General features: G+C 48.9%; 8 protein-coding genes and 1 non-coding gene across 9 annotated transcripts; 3 read left to right on the top strand and 6 right to left on the bottom strand.

The window, feature by feature from the left end:
- Positions 1 to 380: 380 nt before the first annotated feature.
- Positions 381 to 2,928, bottom strand: FOBCDRAFT_124371 (uncharacterized protein; the record flags this gene model as incomplete). Its single annotated transcript, XM_059607781.1, has 5 exons — positions 381 to 423; positions 478 to 1,076; positions 1,123 to 1,275; positions 1,376 to 1,398; positions 1,470 to 2,928. 5 exons carry the CDS (start codon positions 2,926 to 2,928, stop codon positions 381 to 383), a joined length of 2,277 nt encoding a protein of 758 aa, XP_059463852.1.
- A 699-nt stretch (positions 2,929 to 3,627) lies between these two features.
- Positions 3,628 to 3,722, bottom strand: FOBCDRAFT_t9. The gene has a single exon. It is a non-coding gene; the product is annotated as a tRNA-Leu (tRNA).
- Positions 3,723 to 3,969: 247 nt separating this feature from the next.
- Positions 3,970 to 4,605, top strand: FOBCDRAFT_283786 (uncharacterized protein; the record flags this gene model as incomplete). Its single annotated transcript, XM_031182077.2, has 1 exon — positions 3,970 to 4,605. One exon carries the CDS (start codon positions 3,970 to 3,972, stop codon positions 4,603 to 4,605), a length of 636 nt encoding a protein of 211 aa, XP_031042845.2.
- A 40-nt stretch (positions 4,606 to 4,645) lies between these two features.
- On the bottom strand, positions 4,646 to 6,403 carry FOBCDRAFT_235470 (heterokaryon incompatibility protein-domain-containing protein; the record flags this gene model as incomplete). Its single annotated transcript, XM_059610023.1, has 1 exon — positions 4,646 to 6,403. The coding sequence occupies one exon, from the start codon at positions 6,401 to 6,403 to the stop codon at positions 4,646 to 4,648; it is 1,758 nt and encodes a 585-aa protein (XP_059466585.1).
- A 250-nt stretch (positions 6,404 to 6,653) lies between these two features.
- On the bottom strand, positions 6,654 to 8,333 carry FOBCDRAFT_211748 (uncharacterized protein). The gene is made up of 4 exons (XM_031182074.3): positions 7,831 to 8,333; positions 7,367 to 7,771; positions 7,031 to 7,312; positions 6,654 to 6,981 (listed from the first exon to the last, which is right to left on the bottom strand). Exons 1-4 carry the CDS (start codon positions 7,853 to 7,855, stop codon positions 6,797 to 6,799), a joined length of 897 nt encoding a protein of 298 aa, XP_031042842.3. The 5' UTR covers positions 7,856 to 8,333; the 3' UTR covers positions 6,654 to 6,796.
- A 323-nt stretch (positions 8,334 to 8,656) lies between these two features.
- Positions 8,657 to 9,503, bottom strand: FOBCDRAFT_211744 (uncharacterized protein). Its single transcript, XM_031182072.3, has 3 exons — positions 9,292 to 9,503; positions 9,079 to 9,229; positions 8,657 to 9,003 (listed from the first exon to the last, which is right to left on the bottom strand). The coding sequence occupies exons 1-3, from the start codon at positions 9,327 to 9,329 to the stop codon at positions 8,929 to 8,931; spliced, it is 264 nt and encodes an 87-aa protein (XP_031042840.2). The 5' UTR covers positions 9,330 to 9,503; the 3' UTR covers positions 8,657 to 8,928.
- Positions 9,504 to 11,071: 1,568 nt separating this feature from the next.
- FOBCDRAFT_211742 (superoxide dismutase) lies at positions 11,072 to 12,404 on the top strand. Its single transcript, XM_031182071.3, has 2 exons — positions 11,072 to 11,626; positions 11,676 to 12,404. Exons 1-2 carry the CDS (start codon positions 11,359 to 11,361, stop codon positions 12,221 to 12,223), a joined length of 816 nt encoding a protein of 271 aa, XP_031042839.2. The 5' UTR covers positions 11,072 to 11,358; the 3' UTR covers positions 12,224 to 12,404.
- A 1,400-nt stretch (positions 12,405 to 13,804) lies between these two features.
- FOBCDRAFT_122610 (pyridoxal phosphate-dependent transferase) lies at positions 13,805 to 18,895 on the top strand (the record flags this gene model as incomplete). Its single annotated transcript, XM_059607758.1, has 8 exons — positions 13,805 to 13,865; positions 13,924 to 14,834; positions 14,886 to 15,129; positions 15,181 to 15,307; positions 15,353 to 15,542; positions 16,338 to 16,439; positions 16,484 to 16,737; positions 16,822 to 18,895. 8 exons carry the CDS (start codon positions 13,805 to 13,807, stop codon positions 18,893 to 18,895), a joined length of 3,963 nt encoding a protein of 1,320 aa, XP_059466584.1.
- Positions 18,896 to 19,093: 198 nt separating this feature from the next.
- On the bottom strand, positions 19,094 to 22,602 carry FOBCDRAFT_4548 (fungal-specific transcription factor domain-containing protein). The gene is made up of 4 exons (XM_031182067.3): positions 22,012 to 22,602; positions 21,443 to 21,950; positions 20,647 to 21,388; positions 19,094 to 20,597 (listed from the first exon to the last, which is right to left on the bottom strand). Exons 1-4 carry the CDS (start codon positions 22,234 to 22,236, stop codon positions 19,262 to 19,264), a joined length of 2,811 nt encoding a protein of 936 aa, XP_031042835.2. The 5' UTR covers positions 22,237 to 22,602; the 3' UTR covers positions 19,094 to 19,261.
- Between the last annotated feature and the right edge of the window lie 950 nt (positions 22,603 to 23,552).

The raw sequence follows: 23,552 nt of genomic DNA, 5'->3' as shown, positions 1-23,552 counted from the left end.
GCTTAGCTCTGGTACAGGAACTGTCGATGCCGATCTTATAGGCACAGAAATTCTGCCAGGAATATTGAGTTTGCCGGATGCTTGGAAATGTGATCTACAAGATCTGAGATAAGGTGTCACTGCGGCTGCAACGTGGTATGCATAACGGTTGGTGCTGATCCCTTTTAAGCTCAGCGAGATTATCAACATCTGTAACAGCACGCGGTGGGACACCAGATCTCATTGAAACAAAAGATGATGGTATTTCTGTTCTATCCTGCTGCCAGTGGAAACCACGGCGGTTGTCATAATCTGAAATCGCACCGCGATGCTTCCAGACCAATTAAAAGGAGCGCAGAGGCAGCTTCTTGGCTCCAACAATTATCTGCTCCCCAGTTGCATTATGTTGAAAGAGCGAGACACGCATCAACAGCCAGGCCGACCCTATAGAGACATGTCAGCTCCGGCCCAAAAGACATCGATTTAAGGACCACTTACCTGCCCTCCTTCTCGTAAACCACATCACTTATAACATCCTTGTCCAAGTCAGGGAACATGCCTGCTAATGTTTCGACGACATTTGCATGCTCTGCACGGGAAAGTCGCTGAGCCTCGGCTGCTTCAGCGCTCGCCTGCCGTGCGGCAGCCTCTTCAGCAGATAATGCATGCTTTGAAGGTGCTTGCTGATGTTCGCGAGGCTCCTCACGGCTGTGACGCTCCGGAGGCGCTGGTGTCCGAGGCGCACTGCTGGGCCCGGGATCCATGGAAGGGCCAGGATCGTCAGAGAACATTCTACCAATGCTGGAAAGAGGTTTTTGTATAGTTTTGAGAAGACCAGTGATGGCAGCTTTCTCTTCGCCCGTATACTCGTCATTCGAAGTTGAAGTGCGTGGTCCGTCAAGAGAAGGACGAGCAGAAGTTTCTCCAGGAAGAGGCCCAGACTTCTCGTTGAATACTGGCTGTTGGGTGACTGGCGGTGATTGAGCATGCTTTTCAGCAATTGCTGAGACGGCCTCTTCTACATGCTTCTCAAACTCCTCATCAGTAATTGTTAGAGTAGTTCTATCCATGTTTTCAATGAACTGAACAGCACCCATCTACAATGTGTTAGATTGTGACTACTTCCAGAGCAAACTAACATACCAACGAGGACAAGTAGTAGCCTGCTTCACCCCCAAGCTTTTCCTGGTTCCTGAAGCGCAAGATGTATTGCACATTAGACACTAGGTGCTCTGGATTTGATTGCAGTACAACATAAATAAGCAGGGGCATGAAGGAGTCAGCTGAGGAATCAGACTTGTTATGTTTTAATAAACCTGTCAGTCGTTAATATGATTATGCAGCTGTAACCTTTCAGCTGTCTTACCAAAGATCACCTTGCAGCAGTTCAACACACAAATGATCTTGTCTCGCGGTGCCCTGTAGGATTTTATTTTTAGCAGCTCTGGATCAAGTTAGTAAATACCGACAGTCTGTAACCTTGAACTGACCTTGCTGGGCTAGTTTCAAAAACCGACGTCCACTGTCGCCGACTGGCGGAATGTCCAAATGTTCTTCCCTCACCCAGCCGTAAATGCTCATCTTCTGCCTAACAATATCATCTCTCTCAACATCCTCTTGGTGTTGGCCTCGCCTGCCGGGGCCAAGAGGAATATCACCGCCCTTGCGCTTCGGCTTCGCCCCAGGAATCGGTTTGGGCGCTTGGATTGCAGGCGAAAATGTCTGAGTATACAGTCTGTTCATGACCAGCTTTTCCATCCCCTCACGAGCGTTATCGAACTCCGCGTCAGATACATCCCTCCAGACCTCGCATTGCGCCATCTTGTTGGCAATAAAGGCCAGAAAATCCCCTATAATCTTGACTTGCTCATGCACCATCCATTGTCGTTTGCCAAACTCAGAGAGGAAAGACTTGAGGTACCTTGCCACAGGATCTGCCTTCTTGTTTCGCAATTGCTCGAGAAACCGGTGGAAATCAAAGGGTTGAGTAGGCTCTGGCTCTGGCTCAGGAGGAGGAGGCCGGTGTGACTGCGCTGGCGAGCTTGGAGAAGCAACGCTCATGTTCCGCTCTATCTTAGGACGCGGAGGTGTTCCATGAACACCATCCTTGGGTGGAACAGGTGGCCCCAGATCCTCAACACCAGTATTGTTTGGGGTCTCAGCTGGAGGGGAACTCGTGGAGATGTGTAGGCCCTGCATCTGACCAGAGAGCGTAGGCACAAGAGGTTCCAGACTAGACTTTCGAGGAGGATGTTGAACGGGATGACCTAGCATCGGCGAGGCGATCTCCAGTCTGGGACTCATGACTTCTTCTTCGCCAGGACCACCACCAAACTCGCTAAACTGCTCCATGATGCTTTGAATTTCGGACTGTGAACCGCCTTCGTGCTCATCTTCACTTATATATCGTCTCTCGTCAAATTCTGCGTCTGATTTAGGAGGAGTAGAATCTCCAGAGACATGAGAACGCGCAGCATTTGAAGGGGTCCGCGAAGGCGGCTGAGAGGTTATCGGGGTCGCAGGCGTAGGGTCAACATAGGTGGATGGTTCGGCGGTGAGGTATTGGGTGGTAGCATCGTTCGACGAGGGTAATGCAATAGGTTTGATTTTGGCTGCTGTTGAGGCGTGAGTGTTCAAGTAACTGCTGGGAGCTTGATAATCATCGGCAGCTTGCTTTTCCTTGACCATTTCTGAGGGACCTTGCTCAGCAGCATCAGCCTTGTGTTCGTGTGCTGCAACGTCAGCTGCCTGATCACCAAAGTCGATCAAATTGTCCTCCTTTCCAGTATTGTCCCTGGAGTCCGATCCATGGCTATGATGATCTGTGGTTTCAGGCGTCCCTGCCGCAGGGTCCTGAGCAGACATCAACTCGACATTGGGTTTGTTAGACAGCGTCTCGTCTAAGATCGGCTGGCTAGATGAAGTTGTGGATTGCTCCGGCGGAGACATGCAAAGCTTCTGAAGGTTCGACGGCGAGGTAGCTGTTTTGGAGAATCGGGCTCAAGGCGAAAGGTTGACTTGTGTAAGACAAGATAGTGCCCATTCACTGTCCTACGAGGCTGAAGGTAAAGCTGTATCGTGGGTCTTCAGTGAGCGGTGGTCGTCGACGACGATAAAGTCAATAAGGTTTAGGGCTTGTTGATAACGAATCGCTTCGCAGGTGATCAACAACTACCACAAAATGATTGTCGTTTGGCGATGTTGTCGGGTCAGCGTCTTCGGATTCTTGGAGTTCAGCAATGGATGCCTGTAGTTAGAGCCCAAACGTAACTACAGCAAGCTGGATGGAGCGCATGGCAGGACCCCTCATTCTCCATCTTCCAAGCTAGGCTTCCTTCCAGCAACCACTGCCTCAGCTTTTGGTCAGGCGCACACTTATTTGGAGCTCCATGAAGTGGGGCAATTGGTACTTCTGTGGGGAGCTTGGTTACAGTGTGTTTACAGGGGGGCGTACCTGTGACGTCGCGATAGTTACAGGGGATATGCTGCAGTGTAAGTTCCAAATCCTTCGGACAAGCTGCGATCCGACGATACTGTCCAGAACTTCCTAAGACTGCAGTCTCAACAATAATGAAAAAGACAAGGACAGAATTAGAGGCAGAAGGGTTAGATGTACTCCTGGGAGTAAAAAAAGAGCAAAAGCGAATTTGCTGGAAGGGAGGTTTGAACTCCCGCCTCTTTCGAGAGTGGTGTTAAATAGATTAACTTAAAACCACCGCCTTAGACCACTCGGCCATTCCAGCTATGAAGAATGTAATAGCAAAATCAATCACTACAACCAACTATACTGTTTGGAGTCTGCTTGTGTCAATCAGCTGAAAGCTGAGCCACCACCAATCCTTTCACCGAAAGAGTCACCAGACTAAAGGCGTTGGTGCAGACAGTATGTTATAGATATAAAGCCAGGGGCTTTTAATTCTTGGAATGGCCACCATAGAATGTCTTACCATCCTTGAACAGACATCATCGACCTTGATCGACTTCTCCATAATGCCACCAGCACTTTCAACCGCCCCCTACCGCCAAGTTCGTGCCTGTTACAATGACACCACTATAATAGTGTACCAAGCCTACAAAGAATCCATTGCTAAAGCTGCTGTAGATGCGCAGAAGCTCAATGCATCCCCTGATTTCAAATCAGGTCGAATGACATGGATCAAGCCCAGTTGGGCATGGATGATGTACCGCGCCGGGTACTCTTACAAAGACCCTGGCCAATCCCGCATCTTGGCTTTGCGAATGAAACACGAGCACTTCATCGCTCTCCTTGAGCGAGGTGTGCTATCAAGTCACGCTCATAAGCTCAACCCTGGCGAGAAGCGTGAGACAACGGTTGATGTGAGAATTCAGTGGGACCCTGAGCGGACAGCAAAGCTGGAGGTATTGCCATATAGAAGTATTCAAATTGGCATTCCAGGAGCCCTAAGTGAGCAGTGGGCGAATGAATGGATTGTTGAGATTGAGGATGTCACGGATAAGGCACGTGAGCTGAAGAGAGTGATCGATGAGCGGCCAGGTATCACCGACGAAGAACTGCTGAGTATGGGTCTGATATTCGAGGAGAGGCCGTTCGAGGTGCCAGAAGCAGTTCATACCAAGCTGGAAATGACAGATGTTCCTGTATAATAGTAACAAGCGAAATCCCGAACCAAGTCTGTCTCTGTCCTCAAAACCAGGTATTGACTTTCCGGCTATTCTCAATCTCCAGAGTCAAACTGTAGAATAAACTCGAATACCTGCTCTCAATTCCAAGTTTCGCCGTCACGATATCTGGAACTCTCCACTCCAGCCTTCGCTGTGTTTTGTCCAGAACTCTTGAAAAGTCCTGCTTTGCAATCCAAGTCTGTTCTTCAAATGCGTACCACGGTAAGAAGTAAAGAGGCATCGTTTGAAAAGGGTTTGGAGGCAAGGGCTCTAATCCCATGACCAAGCACTGCATGGAATCTGAGCTGCCTAGGTCAAGTTCCAACACTCCCAGAACTATGGATGCTTGTAATGATCCAAGTGAAGGACCAGGTGCTAGGTCAAAGTTAATCTCATATGATTCTGGCGTGGTCGAGGGGCCACTTCGAGCATCGACAAAATATTGCCATGTTGGTGATCGTGAACGCACTCTGACAACCATCCTACTCTCCTTTGCAAGGCCCTTCATCTCTGGGCGAAATATCACACCCTTCAAATATCGTAGGTCCGGGGTGTTATGTGGTACGAAGATCTGTCGTGGAATGGCCTCCTGCAAAACATCTTTTTGACCACTTCGTATCATGTTCAAGAGTTCATCGGGAAGAATGATGCTGTTCATCATGGACAACGCTAATATGTCTGGTCGAATTCGCACAAAATGTGAGTTTCTGTCCCACGCTGCCCTCTGAAGGAGGATAGCCGGGTTGATAGATGTCTGGCCTCTTCGAAACTCGCAGTTCAAGAAGGCCAAGAAAATGGTCCCTGACGTATCGATTGGGAACGGCGTTAATGGAAGCTCTAAATCCAGTCCACGGTTTGTCATAGACATTGAACTTCCTGACCTAAGTGATAGGTATTTGGATCTCCTAGGCACCAGGCCATTGAGATCTTTTGAGGTCTGGCCGAGATCGAAAGCTGAAGGGCTGTTTGCAAGAAGGCTCCAATACGTTTTTCCTTCGACCCGATATCGAGGCTGCCGCCAAGCAAAAATTGACTCATCATCGGTAGATTTAAGAATCTCTTCTTGTAACCGCTTGAAAGCTTTGACTTGACCTTCCCCATAGAGCAAAGGCATGTTAATATCGAATATACCCAGCAAGCAATAAGCGATGTCTTCTGGCCTCGTTGTTTCGCGCCCAGCAGCCCAGAACATCTTCTGGGCGACTGAAAACTCACCAAGCTGACTTTGCCTGATCTCCGCCATATGATGTGTTGCGTCGAGAAGCTCATAATCAATCCCAGTGACACTCTTTATATCTTCTTTGAGCTCAGATCTGCTACCCAGCCGCTGCCAGCCTTGTCCGTAGAAAATGACCTTTCCCGGTGCGATGAGCTCTTGAAGTGTCCAGCCTCTGGTAAACCAACGACTGGTTGCAAATGTCTTTCTCTGTTCCTCTTCAGACTCTGAGGAGGGAACGTCTTCAAGAAAGGCGATACAGATGGTCGATTCAGCATACCAACGAAACATCGAGTTGATAGCTTCCGAAAGCTCGGCGCTGCTGCTTTTATCGATACAGCAAGTATCTATCCATAAATAATCCAACTTCAAAGAGCGTGCCATTCTACAGCTCTCGCGCAGCTTGCTATAGCGTTCAAGATGAAGCGCTTCCTCGGGATCACCTGAAGCAACATCTTGAAAAGTGACCTCATCGTCACCCCAGACATGGGATAGGATGGCATATCGACGCGATCCGCCAGGATAAAACTCAAGTTGAAAAGTATGTGTGTTTATGAGTCTCATGTCGAGCTGTATCTTGGAAATGAACTGGTGATTGTCTTGAGTTGCTCATCTCATGTCAGCTCTTGAGCTTGAAGGCTCACAGGTTGTTGAGAGTGGTGAGGGGACAAGTGGGAATAACCCCGAACAAACTCTCTGAAATAAGATATGAGAGTTTAAGAGGAGTACGACGAAGCTGAAATTTGAAGAATATTCATTGTCAGAGGGTCATTCACAAGGTGGAATTGGGATTGATGAGGGAAGTCGTCGCATAGGGACTAGGTACAGTGTAATTTTATTAAGACACCGCACTGTACACTTAAATGCCTTTCGGGGTGATGGAACCAAGGTGCAGTATTTTTTCTAGATTAATGTTTCATCAATGTCATTACTCGGTCATTCTGCTTTCTCCCAATTTTAACCATTGACAATGGTACCGCCATTGCAGTGGATGGTCTGTCCACTAACACACGAGCTGTCACTCGACGCCAGGAAGACCACGCACGTAGCAATCTCTGATGGCTGAGCAGGTCGTCCCATGGGGCTTGTGAACTGCTTCTGCGCTTCGTCGTCCATTGTGGCGGGAATGAGAGGTGTCCAAACTATGCATTGTTAGTTGTATCATACATTGATGAGATCGGCTTAACATACCGGGTCCAGGAGCGACAGCATTAACACGAATACCCTTGCCGACATATTGATTGCTGAGACCGCGTGTGAATGAAACAATCGCACCCTTTGTGGATGTGTAATCGAGGAGATCAGGGCGACCGATGTAGGCGTTGATGGAAGCATTGTTAATAATAGTAGCTCCTGTCTTCATGTGAGGGAGGGCGTATTTAGAGATATAGAAGAAGGAGTGGATGTTGATGTTGAAGGTGTGAATCCATTGCTCCTCGGGGAGGTCTTTGATATCCTGGACCATCATCTGGTCTAGATCGATTGTCAGATATGGTCGATATGGTCGATACTGTCAGATAAACCTACAAGCTGCATTGTTGAATAGAATGTCAATCCCGTTCATTTTCTCCACGGCAAAGTCAACAAGTTTCTTGCAATTCTCTTGTTTCGAGAGGTCAAGAGAGATAAGATGGACCTTGGCGCCCTCGTTCTCAACCTGCTTTTTGGTGTCCTGAGCATCCTTCTCTTCTTCTGGTAGATAAGCAATGACAATATCCGAAACGCCCTCCCGGCCGAACAGAAGAGCAGAAGCAGCACCAATGCCACTGTCGCCTCCAGTGATCAGTGCCTTCTTGCCTTTGAGCTTTCCAGAGCCTTGATATGTCCTCGAATTGCCGCCGGCCTCAGGTAGTTCGTCACGGGTGGCTTTGGGGTTAGGCATCTCCCTCTCAGTACCAGGGAAGTCCTGGTGAGAGACGGGGATATCCTTCTCTAATGCTTGGTCAGTTGCTGTGTCGTTGAATTGTAGAGAGTGGCGAGGGAGAACCCACCATTCTTGAAGTTCTGGGTCGTCATTTTAGTGGCTGGATTATAGTCAATTGTGCAATTAACTTCTCGGGCTGGAGGGAATTGAAAGTTCTTTCCAAGTTACTCGGAAGAGCCTCCTCTTTTTAATACTCGTCGTATAAGAACACACGGAGCATTCAATCCGAATTCTGATGAAGATCGATCGATGACGACACTACAGTCAGGGTTGCACATTTCTTTGTCACATTAACGGGGCCAGCCAAGCAAAAATGAGCATCCATGCGGACAACTCTTTCTCTAATCTGGCGTCTGGCTTTCCATGATGTGGGAGCTCCTCTATCAGTTTATAGAAAGATCGAGCTATCGACCAATCGTCATGGTCGTACGCTGGCTTATGACGGCAGAAACTGGCAAGATATTTATGACCTTTTCGCTATCTTCACGCGAACATGACGATCTTCTTGTTGAAAAGAGGGGCGCACATGTGCGGTACTTTGCTCAAAAGCCCAATGCCGATGAGATTGCTGTGACGTAGAAAGTTGCAAACAATGGAACTTTCGGACGGCCACCGATGGCTTTCATCCGCTCGGCACCATCCGGACCGGCCCCACTGTGACGGCCCGTCGCCTAATCGTGGTGTCCGGCCGATGCTCCTGACCAGGGAATCCCATTGTTGTACGGAATACGGATACATCGCGAGGCATCCGTTTCCCCTCCCACCTGCGCACTTACGGTTGGACACTTTTAATTGAGATACCGAAACGGTGGTCATTCAAAAACAGCTTTAGTACAGCCAACCAAGCTTGAACATACGTAGCGCTGGCCGGGTCATTCAACATAGTAATATTATTTGAGCCACACAAGACAGTATGTTACATTGCAGGATGAATAGTAGGAAGCAAAACTTAATAAACCGTCTAAGCCAAAGAATATTCTGTACATCGCGTGCCTTTGGACAGTATACGCGTCGTCTTGATCATCGTCCCATGCTGATCTTCTCTTTTGCCCACGCAACTATAATGCTTGTCTTTCAAATACAATGCCATTCCAAACTCAAATCAATAAAAATCCCCAGAACGCCAGGTTCCGTGTCGTGCTCTGCTCGCTGATCGATAGTATTGTTACAGAGCGATCGCGCCTCGACGGCTTTCTCGGGTATGGAGGAATCCTTGGAAGCCACAAAAGACGAAGAAAGCCTATTGCTGTCAGCAAGATGCAAGATTGGGTTCGGGTTGCGGATGGCCAATCCGTTTGATCGTGGAAGGACGTACAACGTAGACGAGGACGGCGATGAAGATGGTGTCTGAAACTGCCTTGCCATCTTCGGGATCATCTACGCCACCCGTGAATTCTTCATGGTTGCTTCGATAGAGACCTGCGAGAGCGCTGAGAATAACAATGGCGAAAACGGAGAGAACGGTGCTGGAAGTTTCATGTTAGCATCATCATGATCAAACCAAAGCAGTTCAAAGGAATTGGCAAACCATGACCACGCGTTGAAGGCGCTGACGACGGGCTTCATGATGGGCGTATCTGGAAAGAGCTCAAGTATGGCTGGCCAATCGATGTATCGTTATGAGTGTGGTGGTGATGGATTGTTGTTTGCGACGTTGATACTAGGTAACTATAGCTCCGTTGCTGCTGGTGGTAATGCGTCAATGTGTCGCCGTTTAGCTCCTTTCCTGCCTCAGCAACAAGGCTGGGGAATGAGCCACAAGCACCGCCACATGTTGGATGCGCCACTGTATCACTAGAAACCCAGCTAGATCTTGACCAGGCAGGGACGGCTAGGTACGCCTTGAAATTTTTCGGTGTGTATTACCTTAGACTATCAGTGCAAGATGCATGTCTCAGTGTTTGTTCAGCTTTGTTTTTCCCCTAATTTGGTCTGATGCTGGCTACGCAGTTGAGCAGACAGTGCTAACCAAAATCTCCACAAATCAATGTTTAGATGCTGACTTACACGGATGGTCTAGGATGTGAACCTTGTGAAATCCGAAAGAATAGTTGACTGATCTTCCTCAAGCCGGAATCCGGGCTCGGAGAAGTGTAACATTGAAATTGAGATATTATCTTGGCTGACGAGAGGCAACCAGAATCATGGCGTGCAGTTGGAATATTCTGAAACCCGAGATACAACCAACCAGGTGTATGGTCTAGCCATGACCACTAAAACTGCGTAACTATTTCTCTGATTGTTCTTGATCACAGAGGTTAACTGAACTACTAATCTCGTGGTAATGTAGTTACGTAGTATATTAAATGGTGACTACATTGGAGCCTACCAAAAAGGTTGAGCCTCTAACTAGAATAACGGAAATGTATTGGTGTCTTAAGCGACCTTGGCATTTGAGCTCTGTGCTTCACGCTCCAATAGCTCCAGGCACACCTCTGCCCAGAGCTCAACACGAAACGAAACGAAACGAAACAAGACAAAACATGCAAGCGCCATGCTTATGATCGCCAAGCTGATGATCAAGAGAGTTACCACGGAGGGTTCCATTCCGTCAGATGACGGCCTTGTCAGAGACTTTAGATAAGTGGCCCTAATGAGGCAATACCAAGGCTCGGAAGTTGAGAGCATCTCATCAAAAGGAAATTTGTGATGCCATCATTACGCACTCGTTTTGCTTGTTGTGCAACAGCGACACAAACAGCAAGATCTCAAGCCAGGGCTTAGTAAAAATGGATGTTGCTTTTAGACGCCGTGTGAGGTTACGCAACCCTCCCTTGTTGCTTGTTGGCCGTCTGTCGCCTGTCAGCGATGCGCCGACCCCAGCACCCTCCTGGCAAACACGGGGTTCCGTGTGCCGAAGAGCTTTCAAAGGGGCTTAAGCTGTCCGCTGGTGCCCCATGCTGTGCTTGGCCGTCATAGCCGTTGAATCAAAAGGTGAACAAACGCATGGCGTCGTGTCCGTTGAAACAAGCAAAGCCTAAGCCACGTCGCTCGTGAATACGGGCTGTCCCCTGTGACCACCAATCGTTGGACAGATCTCTCGGCACAGGGAGACTATTGCTTGCTACCGGGCCTAGAATGGATCGTCTCTCCCCCACGTTATTTGCTAGGCAATTCTTTCATTGGGAATGGAGGTGAAGAGCCTCTTTTTGGTTGCTGCTTGCTGCACAAATTCATACCAGGCTTTGCCCAACACGGATTGGGAACTTTAGCATTTCCTCGTTTATGCGGCTTGTACTGAGAGCTGCTTACATTTTGGCCAATCCATGTTCATTTATCCTCTAGGATTATCACCTAGTGATGGCGCTCTTGGCAAGCTTCAGCGCCCACGCTATATATAGCTTCGGCTGCCACTGCCACTGTCAATTTCACTGCCGTTCATCATCTCATCTCAACCTAAGACTGGATCCGTTGATTCACTTTTGAGCCAGTCTCAGCACCTAAATAATTCTGTCGGGCCCTAGTGGTCATTTCGCTCGCTCGTATACTTCTAATATCGAGATCCTACTTCGCCTCGACGGTCTTTAGTCGCACCTGCTTGCCTTACACACAGCATTGCCTACATATATTGCACAGCTTTACCATCTCACTCAAGATGCGCACTCAAGCTATCGTGGCCGTCTTATTCTCGGCGCTTGCCGGACAGGTTATTGGCCAGGATGACCCTCACGATGCTCCCAGAGTCAACGACAACCCTATTGGTGTCAAATACAAGGCTACCCTTCCCAAGGAGCCTTTCTTTAAAGATGCCGCAATCGACGGCAATGTGAAGGGGTTTATCCAGGCTGAAGCTCCGAGTGATGGACACGGCGTCCAGTTCAAGGTCCAGTTCAGCAACCTTCCCAAGGAGGGAGGTCCCTTCAGTAATTCTTCGACTATCGCTCAACCAGACTGTAGCTGACTTTGCCATAGCATACCACATCCACGTTGAACCTGTTCCCGATAATGGCAACTGTACCGCCACTCTCGCCCATCTCGACCCTTTCGCTCGTGGCGAGGAGCCTCCCTGTGACCCTGAGAAACCTGCCTCTTGTCAGGTTGGAGACAACAGTGGAAAGCATGGAAAGATCACCAGCGACCCCTTCACAGCTGACTACATCGACTACTACGCCTCGACCAAGGAAGGTATCGGGGCCTACTTTGGCAACCGGTCCTTTGTTCTTCATTACGCCAACAAGACCCGTCTGACATGCGCCAACTTTGTTAACTTGAACCCGGGTGTTATCGACTCGAATTTCACTGCCCCAGCTTACCTCCCTACTCCGACTGAGACTGTCAACCCTGAGACGAACACTCCTACTCCATCAGGCACTGGCACTGGCACTGGCACTGGCACTGGCACTGGCGGCAAACCTATTTCTACTGAGACTAGCGTTGTTAGTCCCAACGGTGCCTCGTCTGCTACGCTCCCAATCAACCTTGCTCTGGCCGGTGTCTTTGCTCTCATTCTTGCGATGTGAGGGGGGTGAATAATGAAACTGGATTTGATGCGAGGGGCGATTTCAGTTCGTTGAGAATATTGAAAATTCTTGTCTGGAGGCAGATTGCTGTTCCCTTTAACAAAGCTTGCTTGATACGAGCTGCAGGGTGTTCTAGTTTGTTGACAAACAGACATAATAAAAGAATCCTATTTGAAACCTATCTTGATGGCTGTGGCGCATGTCCAAGTGAATATTAATGCAAATCGGCGGTTAGGGGTAACGGGTTGGTGGCCAGTATTGTACGGCGCAGATGTGCTAGTTGTCACTGACCTATGAATTACCTAAGTAGGTATGTAGGCATCTTATGGTAGCCAGTTGATAAATATCAAGGTACGTATAAGAAAATGCTGATCTAATTCTTGAATGGAAATCTCGGAAGCTCTCATTTCATTCACTTGAGTAGTTTGATGGAGCCCTTTGTAAAAACTCCTTGACCTTTTGATTTAAGCTGCTCTAACTGTTATCAGCTGAATTCCTTGTGAGGAAGCTTGACACACTCGCGGGTAGCTGTACTTTTCCACCGAAGTTATCAATTTATGCGTCCAGGGCTTTCAAGAATCAACGGCGAACCACTTTTCATGAGAAAGATGTGATAAGTGAGGCATTAATATCAATCTTAAGCACTGTTTCTTGTAGCTTCGTTGAGTAGCGCAATCAGTCGATTGCTATAGAAGATTCCGGATTCTATTACCCCCCTGCTCGCATCAAGACTGGGATTGCGCGCAACGTTTGGAGTGGATGCTGAGCAACCATGGATCTCCTGCATCTATTTTAGTGCACTTCTGCCCCCAAATCATCGTTCTCGAGGCCCGGCCCTAGCGCACGTAAGAATCACTAGAGCTGACCAGCCAAGCCTAAGGATTTTAGCAGCATCCATCTCTTCTTTCAGCTGGAACCCAGGCTGCTCAGCTCATCAACATGGAAAGCATCAGCTAACATTCAAGCAAGGTCCAAGGTTCTCAACCTTTGAGAAGTCAAGCAGCCCTTGGCTAAAGTCTCTTCAAACCCTTGTTACTGCAATCAGCATTGCTTCCTTGATTTGGCCTTGGGTAGCTGACTAGTATTCACTTCGGGAATGTTCTATCACATGGAAAGGGTCAAAAAGAGAAACTGCCCTAGCTTGGACGTGCAGATACAGATGCAGGCCAAGCCGAGGAACCGGGCTGATCTGATCAGAGTTGTGTCATATATTGATTCTGGTTGGTGAGTGGCTGTGAGCCAGGTGGTGATTTATCCCCGGATATCCCTTGACCATGGTTCCTTGCTTGCAAAGTCAATTAAAGTACTTGTTAACCGATCTCGATGGTACTTATCGTTGAAGATTTGTTTATCTTCCGAGACTGTCTCATCTTCCGTCAATACTCGGGGAAGTCTTTCTCCCTTCCCAAACACAGCTGCTTGTACATCAACTGCCTCCATGTCCCCCTCAGTCATGGTACGTCAGCTTTGTAATCCAGAGCCACCAATCTGTCTATCTTGAAAGGAGACTGACTACGTGCTCAGGTAGACACAAATACAGCGCTCGAACAGCGTTCAGAGCGAGATATACGTTCCCCAGACATGGAATACAACTTATCGGTCGAGGATTTTCGAGAATATGAATATCCTAACATGGTACAAGGTGTGCCAGTCTCACTCCTTGGTTCTTCATCCCCAGATCCGCTGACGCTTGCTTACAGGGGCTTATCTTGATCATGGAGGAGCTACCATATATGCGCGATCACTTATAACCGGCTTCTCCCAAGCAATGATTGGTAACCTCTGGGGTAATCCGCACTCAGAGAATCTCCCGGCAAAGTTGTCGGGTGATATGATTGATAATATTCGTGCAAAAGCTCTTGATTTCCTTGGTGCTGATCCAAAGTATTTCGACCTGGTCTTCGTCGCCAATGCTACGGCTGCTATCAAGCTCGTTGCTGACGCGTTTCGGGACATCGGAGAGAAGACCCCTACCAAGGGTTTCTGGTATGGATGTCACAAAGAAGCCCACACGAGTATTATCGGGGTTCGCGCACTTACGTCTGGGGACTATCATTGTTTCGAAGATGATGAGAGTGTTGAAGAATGGATCTCGCGGCCTTTCAGCTGCCAGTCCCGGAGAGGAAAATCGACCAGTCTGGGCTTGTTCGCATATCCAGGCCAGTCCAATCTTAGTGGACGCCGGTTACCACAGGACTGGTCGAAAAGAATACGGCAACACCCTCAACTTCGAAATGTCTATACCCTTTTCGATGCTGCAGCTCTCGCTATGACTAGCTCCCTCAGCTCCCTTTTCCACGATCCGATGGATGCACCCGACTTCACTTGCCTTTCGTTTTACAAGATATTTGGCTTCCCTGATTTGGGAGCCTTGGTTGTCAGGCGGGCATCCGGACATATACTGAACCTGAGGAGATACTTTGGCGGAGGAACAATTGCTCAGTTATCCCCCTCAAAAGACTCCCGGGTTATGAAGAAAGTTCCCGGGCTGGGGGATCTGCATAAAATATGGGATATACATGAAGGTGTCGAGGATGGCACACTGCCATTTCACAGTATCTTGGCGCTTGGAGTCGCCATCGATACACACCTAAGGCTTTATGGCTCAATGGTGAGTTGTCATGACACTTTAAAATTGGGATTAACTGACGGTTGGTCGCAGGATATGATATCTCGTCATTGCTGTTATCTCGCTCGCTACTTATATGAACGTCTTGTGGATCTGAAGCACCGAAACGGATCTCCATTGATCGAGCTATATGTTGATAGCCCATTCATGTATGGCGACCCTTCACTTCAAGGGCCAACTTTTGCCTTCAACATTATGAAAGAGGATGGTTCATATATCCCCTGGACGGAGGTAGAGAGGCTTGCCAATAGCGCTGGAGTATACATACGAGCAGGAGGTAAGGACATCATCTGGGTTCATGTTAACACTGCTGACGATTATGCTTCAGGCGTTTGCTGCCCTGGTGGTGTCGCTAAAGCCTTGGACTATGAGGACTGGGAATGGGACAGAATCTTCTCAAGCGGACACGCCTGTGGATCGAGTGAGATGGCAGTCATACATAATAAGCCAACAGGGTATGTTTCACCATTATCATCAAATTCATCGACTGACAGGAGCAGAATCGTTCGCGCGAGTCTCGGTCCCATGACGACGAAGCGAGATATACAGGCCTTCATATCATTTCTTTCCAACGAGTTCAGCACAAAAAGCGCACCAATACCACGATTGCTTGGAACAGCAAAGGATTTGCCGCTACGGGAGAAGTTCCCCTATCTTACATCCGAAAAGGAGTTTAGTGAGCGCGACCTTGTTTATGAGCATTGAAATATGTGGTGGAAGGGCTTGATGTTTATTTGAATTTATATGAGGAGTGAACTGAAAAGTTCGGTGTGCATCAAAGGAGCTTTGTGTGAAATTGGTGTGGTTTTTGTGTCTTTGTCGACATAAGCCGCTGGGGATAGGTCTCATATGGGAATATCTATACTCACCTACACCTTCATCACTTCCTAATCTACCTAAGTTAATGCTTTTATATTTCCTTGAGATAATAAAAAAAACGTATCTCGGGTCATGCTGAGTCAATTATCCAACAGTCACAGAATTGCAGAGACGTTCCGTCTTTGTACATGCTTCGAATTCTGTCTTCATCTTCTCGCCAGGGACAATACATTCACGGAACAAGGGCTTTTAAAGAAAAGACGATCAGACAAGACCTAAAAGATCTCTGAGCATGACCTTTCGTGACAAAGATAGCCCAACGATGACATTTAAGTACTGGTACACTTGTAAGAGATATCAGATCCATATTTTCAATTTGACAAACACCTTACTAAGGAAAGGCAGCTTCCATTCCAGGTTGCTGCCGGTTACCTTACCCTTCGCTTATCGTTGAAAAGCACCTTCCTCAGCAACTTCGCAGCACTCTGCCTTCACGTGATTTGCATCATATCCAAACCACCTTACTTTACTACAGAAAAAGACGACGATTGCCTGCGTTCGAGCACAATAGCAGTCTGACCATTTTATTGTTTTTGGACCACAAAATTCTTAAGAGCTCTCTCTTCCTCTCTCCCAGCCAACATCAATATAGTAGAAATTTCTTAGCTTTTTCATCTCGTCCCTCATGCAATCGTCGCAACTAGATTCTTTACACTTACCCCACGTCTTCGATACCAGAATACACCCTTTATCGATCTACGCATTGCGGTCTGCGATCAAGCCGGTTCGGGGGTCTCCAGATTTTATACCAGCGCACAAGGCATCTGCTCGCACTTTTCGCCTACGCCGCTATTTCAGTACAAAAAATGGCAAAGAAAAAAGGCAACCAGACTCCTGGTGGTGAGGGGCAGAATGCGACCCTGGACAACGCTTCGCAAACGCATCCACAAACCTCAAATACTATGGATACAAACGGAGGGAGTCAAAAGAAGAAACCAAAGACGTCGAAAGAAGGTTCTTCTTCCTCGTCTTCGTCTTTCCAGACACTTAACATTTGCCGGAACAAGTAGGTTTGGTTATGCGCCGCTGATTTTCTTGCAAAGTGGCCATTTGCGATCCATTCGATTACGGCGTTGACGCTCTACCTTAGGCATTGGCGATACATATCCTCTTTCCACGGTCCTTGGCTCCAAATGCCTATCGAAATCCTCGAAACAATTGCCAACATCAACTACAATACCCCCCGGCCGTGTCCTATTGACCCTGCCGTCCTCTATGACCTACTGAAGATTCGCCGTCTCGTCGACGAAGCCACCAATCTCGCCGTGAGAGCTGCTAGTGACATTGCCTCACCCGTGTTGACTAACGTGCATGGTGGACTACCCGGCGCATCTTCTATGTCTGTGTTGGGAATGACAGGGCCAGGACATGGGACAAGATTGAGCCGCGAGCGCAAGTTTCGGATGAGGGAGCAGGCAAGCCAGAAGCTTAGCCGTGCATACCATCTAGATGAAATTGCTTGCAGCGTTGCAACAATGCAGGGTGCTTCACCGATTGATGAGATTGGGGCGCTGGTGCTGTTGCGTAACCCACAGGATCAAGATGCCAAATATGTACATTTCTTTCATGAGAAAATACCCTCCCGCCAGTTGGCAGAGTCTACTAGTCTTCAGCCCTTGACAGACATCATATCCGAGAGGCCCAACGAAGGCGAAGCTCTCCGAACGCGTGCAATCGTCAAAACTTTCAAGGAGGATTTCGAAGGTGCGGCTCATGACTTGACAGTCGCTCTCACAGTGTGTCGAATACATCAGCAACCCCATCGACTCAGTGGCAACGAACTCGAGTCCCAGTATGCACATCGAGGCAGACGATGGCGTCAAGACATCACCCCATCTGAGAAAGATCAACCGAGTAGTTTAGAATCTCAGCTGTTATTCCTTCGTGGCGCGGCGTATCTATCACTGGCATGTCAGTATGTCGAAGGTGGCATCCCAACAAGTCAGAGCCAGAGTGGGCATGCCGATTCACACAGCCCAGACGAGGCCTTTGATCCAGAAGTCAGTAGCCGCAAGTCGCCAGAGATTGAAGAAAAGTCTCTCCGTGAACAGGCCGAAGCGCGGAAGCTTGTCAAGAAGTACGCAAAGTGGGCGCTTCGAGACCTCCTCACCTTTATGTCACATTTCGAGTACGCGCCCAATTTACCATCCTCCATCGCAAAGGACTTTAATGATCGAGTTAATTCCTCCGCAAAAGGCACCCGCCATCCTCGCCCTTCTGAGGCCACATACTCTCTCGAGCCACATACCACTTACGCCATTTCGGAACTCTTCGCCGCCGTCCCCCCTTCAGACCTCCCTCCATATCCTAACCAAGAGGTTAAAAACTCCAATGGGAAAACACAGCCATCCGATATGCCCCAGACATGCGAATGGTCGACGTACCACCCCCTTATGGCCGACGCCCTTCACTCCCTCCTCCTTTGTCACTGCCTCACCCAAACTTCGGCCAAGGAGCTTCAACGCCACACCTACATGGCGGCAAGACTGATCCGTCTCGCCGATGGCTATCCGGTCTTCCAACCTAGTCGCTCTGCTGCTCGGTCTGACTGGGTTGAAATTCTCCGCCGCGCCGACGATAACTGGCTACAGCTCAGCGCCTCTTGGGAGACCTTATGCATACCTGCGCCCCTCCCGTTCTTATACGATACCCTCCCCCAGGATGTCTCAAAGATGCACATCGGTGCTTCTCGTAAGGAAGCTGCTGCCGCCGCCGCATCTCTAATCAATGGTGGATCCGACAACGCTAGACCAGCCGTACTGAGTCCGGCAGACAAGCGTCGACAGCGCAAGCGGGAACACGACCAGCGAGTCTACGAAGCCCTCAATGATGAACGAGTCTGTGATGATGCCACCTTCCGTGCATCCATTGAGGCTAGAGAGAAGCGCGATGAGAAAGAACGTGCTGCAACTGCCGCTGCTGCCAACGGCTCTTCATCCAATGCCACATCTACTAACAATTCAGGTCTCAAAGGATGGTCTGACGACGATAGCAAGGACTACCCCCTTTGCAGTGTGAGGGCTAGCCTTATCGCACAGTGGGTGCAGAAAGCACCCATCGTCACAGGTACCACGCGACGCAAGAAGCGTACCAAGAAGACTGTCAGCAGGGCAGCCTCACTAGCTGGCCTTCCAGAGAAGAGGAACCTTGAAGATGGAAAATAAACTATGCCGCCATAACGACCATTTGCTAACCCCGTATTTCTTTGGTTGCCATTTTTGGCCACTCAGTTGGTGTGTCGCCTGCCCCCATTTGCGGGAACCTTATATGATGAAGAGTAAGCTTGATATCCGAAAGATAATATTTCGTGGACTTCACTAAGTGATCTCGGGACGGGACTTTTCATGACAAATGCGTTTCATACAGTATAAATCAAGACTTGAAATAAGTGCAGGTCTATCATTCAAGCGTCCTTCCGCAGACAATGTCTAATGCTTTATAACCAAGAAACGCCGTCCATGCTTACATATCCTGTGAAACCAATCCATTACCTCAATTCATTCTATCCTATCTCATATTTAGCAATAATCTTAATACCACCTGTTGTTAGATATGTTTCCCCCGTTGAGGAACGCATCAATGTCTCCCATACCCTCGGTCTCAAGCACATTCATCAACTCAAGCTGCTGTGACTGTGTAAGGCTACCTTGCCGAGCAAAACCATAGTCAAACTCAGGAGGAGGGGCATTCCCGCCTTGAATGTTCTGCAACCCAAGACCAGAGCCTGACATATCGCCATAGTTCCCAGGATTCGCCATGGAATCGTTGAAAAAACTGTTGCTCATATTGTTAAAAGCGTACGGGGAAATAAATGGTGCAGGAGGCGAGAACCAATCGCCAATACCGCTTGGGGTTGGTAGAGGCCTTTGGGTAGGTGCAGCCTGTGGGTTTTGGGGTACAACGAACGTGGGCCCACGTTGAGATTGTTCAATCTTGATAGGAGGGGACATGTTTGTCTGCACGGGCACCAGGGGAACTCCAGCTGGCGAGGCATGCTGCATAATAGGTGTAGGATGGGCTGTCAGGGTGTTTGAGGGCGATAAAGTATTACTAGGGGTTGGTGTTGCCATATTGCCGGTCGGGATGCTATCAGGAGGAGTTGGCAATTGCTCTGACATGTGGTCCGGAGGCGATGTTATATGTTGCTCAGGGGTTGTGGTAGCTGGTGGTGTTGGGTCATCCATCATGTTCTCGCCGGGCTGCATAAAGTCGGGTGGGAAGTATGAGAATCTTCGCCCCGTAGGTTCATTGCTCGCAGGGTTGAAGAAGATGGAGTTAGACCTGAAGCTCGGCTGAGGTGGAGGAAAGTTGGGATCGAAGGCGTAAGCATTCATGGCCTCTGGTGGTGAGTTGAATACATGATTGAACTGAGGTGGGTTCTGATAAGGGGCTTGGACTTGTTGAAGGTTCTGGAAGGCTTCGGGCGAGTTAGGGTCCGCGAAGGAAGGGGGCGTGGTGAAGAAGCCGGCTGCCTGTCCCGTCATTGGGCGTTCATCATAGCCTTGTAAACAAGCTTTCGAGAAGATGGAGTAAAGTTGTGAGGCGGATGCAGTCCCCGGCCATCTTTCCGTACAACGATCCAAAACCTCCATAGAAGTCTGAACGAGGGTTTCAACCTCATGACGGGGATGCGCTCGGCGCACCTCTGGATACGAAACAGTCCATAAGAGTGTGTTGAGGGACATGTTCACAGTCAGAAGGAAAACCCATGTGAGATCTGCGCCACTTCCCATCTGCTTAGCATTGAGCTGGATGATATACGCTGCGCTCTCATAACAAATCGCAGCGGCGCGAGGTGATGGCTTTGGAATCTGCGGAGAAGGTCTATACATGAATATCCTCATCTGATGATACCTGCCGGTGAACCTATCGAATCGCATTAGACATGAGAGCAATAGCATGGAGGGGGACATACCAAGGCTTGCACCAATCGGGGCTTGTAGGTGATGCATCTAGCCATTCTTTGTTCATCTTCTCAATTCTTGCAAACCAAGGGTGCGAGTCGTTCTTTGGTTCTTCCTTCTTCTTCTCATACAAAGCCCTTCGGATCTCGGCCTGGCACATTCTCATTCTGTAGAAATGAATAGCAACAAGTTTACGCTCACTGGGAGGGCCAGGCTGGATGCCCTGGTCAGTGATATTGTCGTCGTCGACTGCTGCGAAGAATTCGACGTCTAGTCGGTCGTCGCCTGTCGCAAAACTGTTGGGCCTACCCATACTGTGCGCCAAGCCATATTCCATCGCGGCCACAGTCCAGATAATCCGCCTCCTCATATCGATTGTTTTGGCATCCAAGTTGTACCCTGTAGAAATAGTCTTTTCGCTAGCGAGTCCTTCTTGCTGGCATATTCTAGCGGCCAGGCCGATCACATAGTAGATCGGCGTCCTTGTAGGGGTGAGAAGCGAATATTCTCCGAGAAGCACAAGGCATTGCAATGTCTTGAGATCCTTGGGGCGGACGACGTCTTCGAATAATTGCATTGCTGCCAAGTAGTAGCTGTCTGCCAAACCAGCATATTGCGTGTCAAGCTTTTGTAAGCTGATGGCTACAAGCATTCTGACAATAAAAAGCCGATAGGGATCAGTGTCGCCATTGTAGACCGCATCTAGATCCTGTAGAAGATCTTTTTCGTGCAGAACAGGCCAGAAGAGTTGAGCTTTTATAAGTTAGCATTCCCAATGGAGTAGTCCAAAATAGGATTGAGATTTACCTTTCTGGTTAAAGATCTCCAGTAACTTATCTGCAACAGCTCTTGTGGGCAAACTTTCGGCTGGATGCTGGCTAATCATGGGGTAACTCTTTCTCCTTGCCGAAGGCCCCGTCATTTGTATAGACTGCATACGAGCTTGTCTGGCGCGGACGCTGGGGATGAGATCGGAGATGCGTTTGGAATCAGTGTATCTTTTCGCTTGCTCCATAAGAAGACGTGTCATTGCGATACCGCTACTGGGTCCTAGGTATCGAGGGGTCTCATCGCCACCATTCAGCCGAACCATTCCGCCGGGCCGTACCATATCTTCATTACTTGTAGGGTACTCATTTTCGTCGTCGGTATATTGGCTAAGCTCCGCCTCGAGTTGCCTGACTTTGTCCTGTAGCCTAATAACATAATGCCTGTTGATCTTGCGACCTTTGGCTGCATCAAGGTATTCGCAAGTCGATCCGGATCTTTCACATGGCAAACAGCGGGGCAAAGTTGGATCGCATCGAGTTTTCCTCTACATAGGAATACATTAGCATGTAGCTCAGATTATCGAGTTGCACCAAGAGGATAAGTACCTGTCGGCAACGGCAGCAAGCTGTCAGAGTGTGGGCAATGCGGTGACTCGAGCCGTCGCCATCCGAAGTTTCGTCAGTCTGCTGTACAGGTTTCCTGAAAGCCGGCGGAGGTGGCGGCTGCTGCTGGAACTGGACCATGTGGTGTTGAGGGTGACCCATGAAGACGGGATTCTGGCGGGGAGCAACTTGGCCGAAGCCTTGCCGGAAGATATCTGCCGGGTCCATGGGATGTATCGGCGCAATCGCCTAAGAGGTAGGATGAACTTGGTCGCGCGCAGGCATCCGATGCCGAGATTATCGATATCGAGAGGCCGATGCGCTGAGAGGCACGGTTACGCACGCACACGGGGAATAGAAACAAAGCAGACAGGGCGCAGGGACGCCTTGAACCAAAACGATGACGATAGATTCTAGCTCCTGGATCAGAGCAGGCGTTTATGGATAATCCGTGATGGTAAGGGATGTATACGCTGATGGCAACATCACCGCTGGTTGACTGGATAATATTGGTCAGACGATTGTGTTGTGGGAGTGTTTGGTAGAGGACACAGGCAAAGTGATTGTGTACCTAGGTATGGATGTACGCCAAAGCAGGTCAGTTCTTGGACGACGCGGAAACGAGGGGCAAGGCAACAGGTCGATGGGCAAGTTAGTTGTTGTTGATTGGCTGCTTGACTCTCGCGACGCCCAAGCGTCCAGGGCAAGCGAGGTTGCAATAGCGGGGAAACTGTTCGAGGTCGATGCTCACTAACAAGACCCCGAGAAATTTGAAGCCTCCACTGGGAGTTGAAGTGGCACAGAAGGCTGGGCGGGTCAGGTATGTCAACGCATCACCAATGCCTTAGTAAGTTGACCTAGAGAATTAGGGCCTTTGGTGACAATTAAGAGATAATAGCTAGCTAGAATAGACATCAACACCAATCTTTTGCTGGTCTAAACCGCCGGACCATAGTTTATTTGCTTGGATCCGCTAGAAGGATAAGGTTTGCAGATTTCTTGATGAGTACCAGATGTCACGAGCTGTTTGACAGCTCGGCGCAACATATTGGCTGAGTGATGAATGTTTCAGCATTCAGGAAACCTGCCCCAGATAAGGTGGACGAAAATTGACTTTACCTCGACAGGACTAGTCTTAGCTTCTATTAGTGCAGATCCTTGAATGACAGGTGCTGAATTGTGATGAATTTTATTGTTCGGTCAGCCCCCTCTGGGTCCTTCAACGTTGATTCCAGGGCATGCATTTCGCGTGGATCATGTGGCCGAGAAGCCATATACGACATTCGATGGCGCGCGTGTCAGCAATGACATGTCGCGCAAATATGTTCAGGAAGTCCCTCACAACACAACACGTAAAGGATCCATATACGATTCCCTGTTGTAGATTCAGGCATCTGCCGTAATCTGATAGAGCCCACTCCCAGCTTTGTCCAACCATCGTGCTACATCGTGTTATTTTATGGGTCGCGGAACTTGAGCTCGATACTCAAGTACCGTGCGGAATTGATTCTTCTCCAGCCGGACGTGCATGCATGGTTTCTTCT

This window comes from Fusarium oxysporum, chromosome I, assembly GCF_013085055.1.
Source record: "Fusarium oxysporum Fo47 chromosome I, complete sequence".
Taxonomy (NCBI): Eukaryota; Fungi; Ascomycota; class Sordariomycetes; order Hypocreales; family Nectriaceae; genus Fusarium; species Fusarium oxysporum.
The sequence above is the reverse complement of the archived record's forward strand: the minus strand, read 5'-3'. Positions and strand labels throughout refer to the sequence as shown.

Coding starts and splice junctions, on each gene's coding strand:
- FOBCDRAFT_4548 (XM_031182067.3), bottom strand. CDS start 22,236: ATGGACCCGGCAGATATCTTCCGGCAAGGCTTCGGCCAAGTTGCTCCC. Junction 21,951..22,011: donor CTTGCTGCCGTTGCCGACAG/GTACTTATCCTC, acceptor ATTCCTATGTAG/AGGAAAACTCGATGCGATCC. Junction 21,389..21,442: donor GGAGATCTTTAACCAGAAAG/GTAAATCTCAAT, acceptor AACTTATAAAAG/CTCAACTCTTCTGGCCTGTT.
- FOBCDRAFT_211742 (XM_031182071.3), top strand. CDS start 11,359: ATGCGCACTCAAGCTATCGTGGCCGTCTTATTCTCGGCGCTTGCCGGA. Junction 11,627..11,675: donor CAAGGAGGGAGGTCCCTTCA/GTAATTCTTCGA, acceptor ACTTTGCCATAG/CATACCACATCCACGTTGAA.
- FOBCDRAFT_211748 (XM_031182074.3), bottom strand. CDS start 7,855: ATGACGACCCAGAACTTCAAGAATG. Junction 7,772..7,830: donor GACCCAGAACTTCAAGAATG/GTGGGTTCTCCC, acceptor ACCAAGCATTAG/AGAAGGATATCCCCGTCTCT. Junction 6,982..7,030: donor TGCTGTCGCTCCTGGACCCG/GTATGTTAAGCC, acceptor AACAATGCATAG/TTTGGACACCTCTCATTCCC.
- FOBCDRAFT_211744 (XM_031182072.3), bottom strand. CDS start 9,329: ATGAAGCCCGTCGTCAGCGCCTTCAACGCGTGGTCATG. Junction 9,230..9,291: donor GCCTTCAACGCGTGGTCATG/GTTTGCCAATTC, acceptor TGAAACTTCCAG/CACCGTTCTCTCCGTTTTCG. Junction 9,004..9,078: donor TCGCCGTCCTCGTCTACGTT/GTACGTCCTTCC, acceptor TGACAGCAATAG/GCTTTCTTCGTCTTTTGTGG.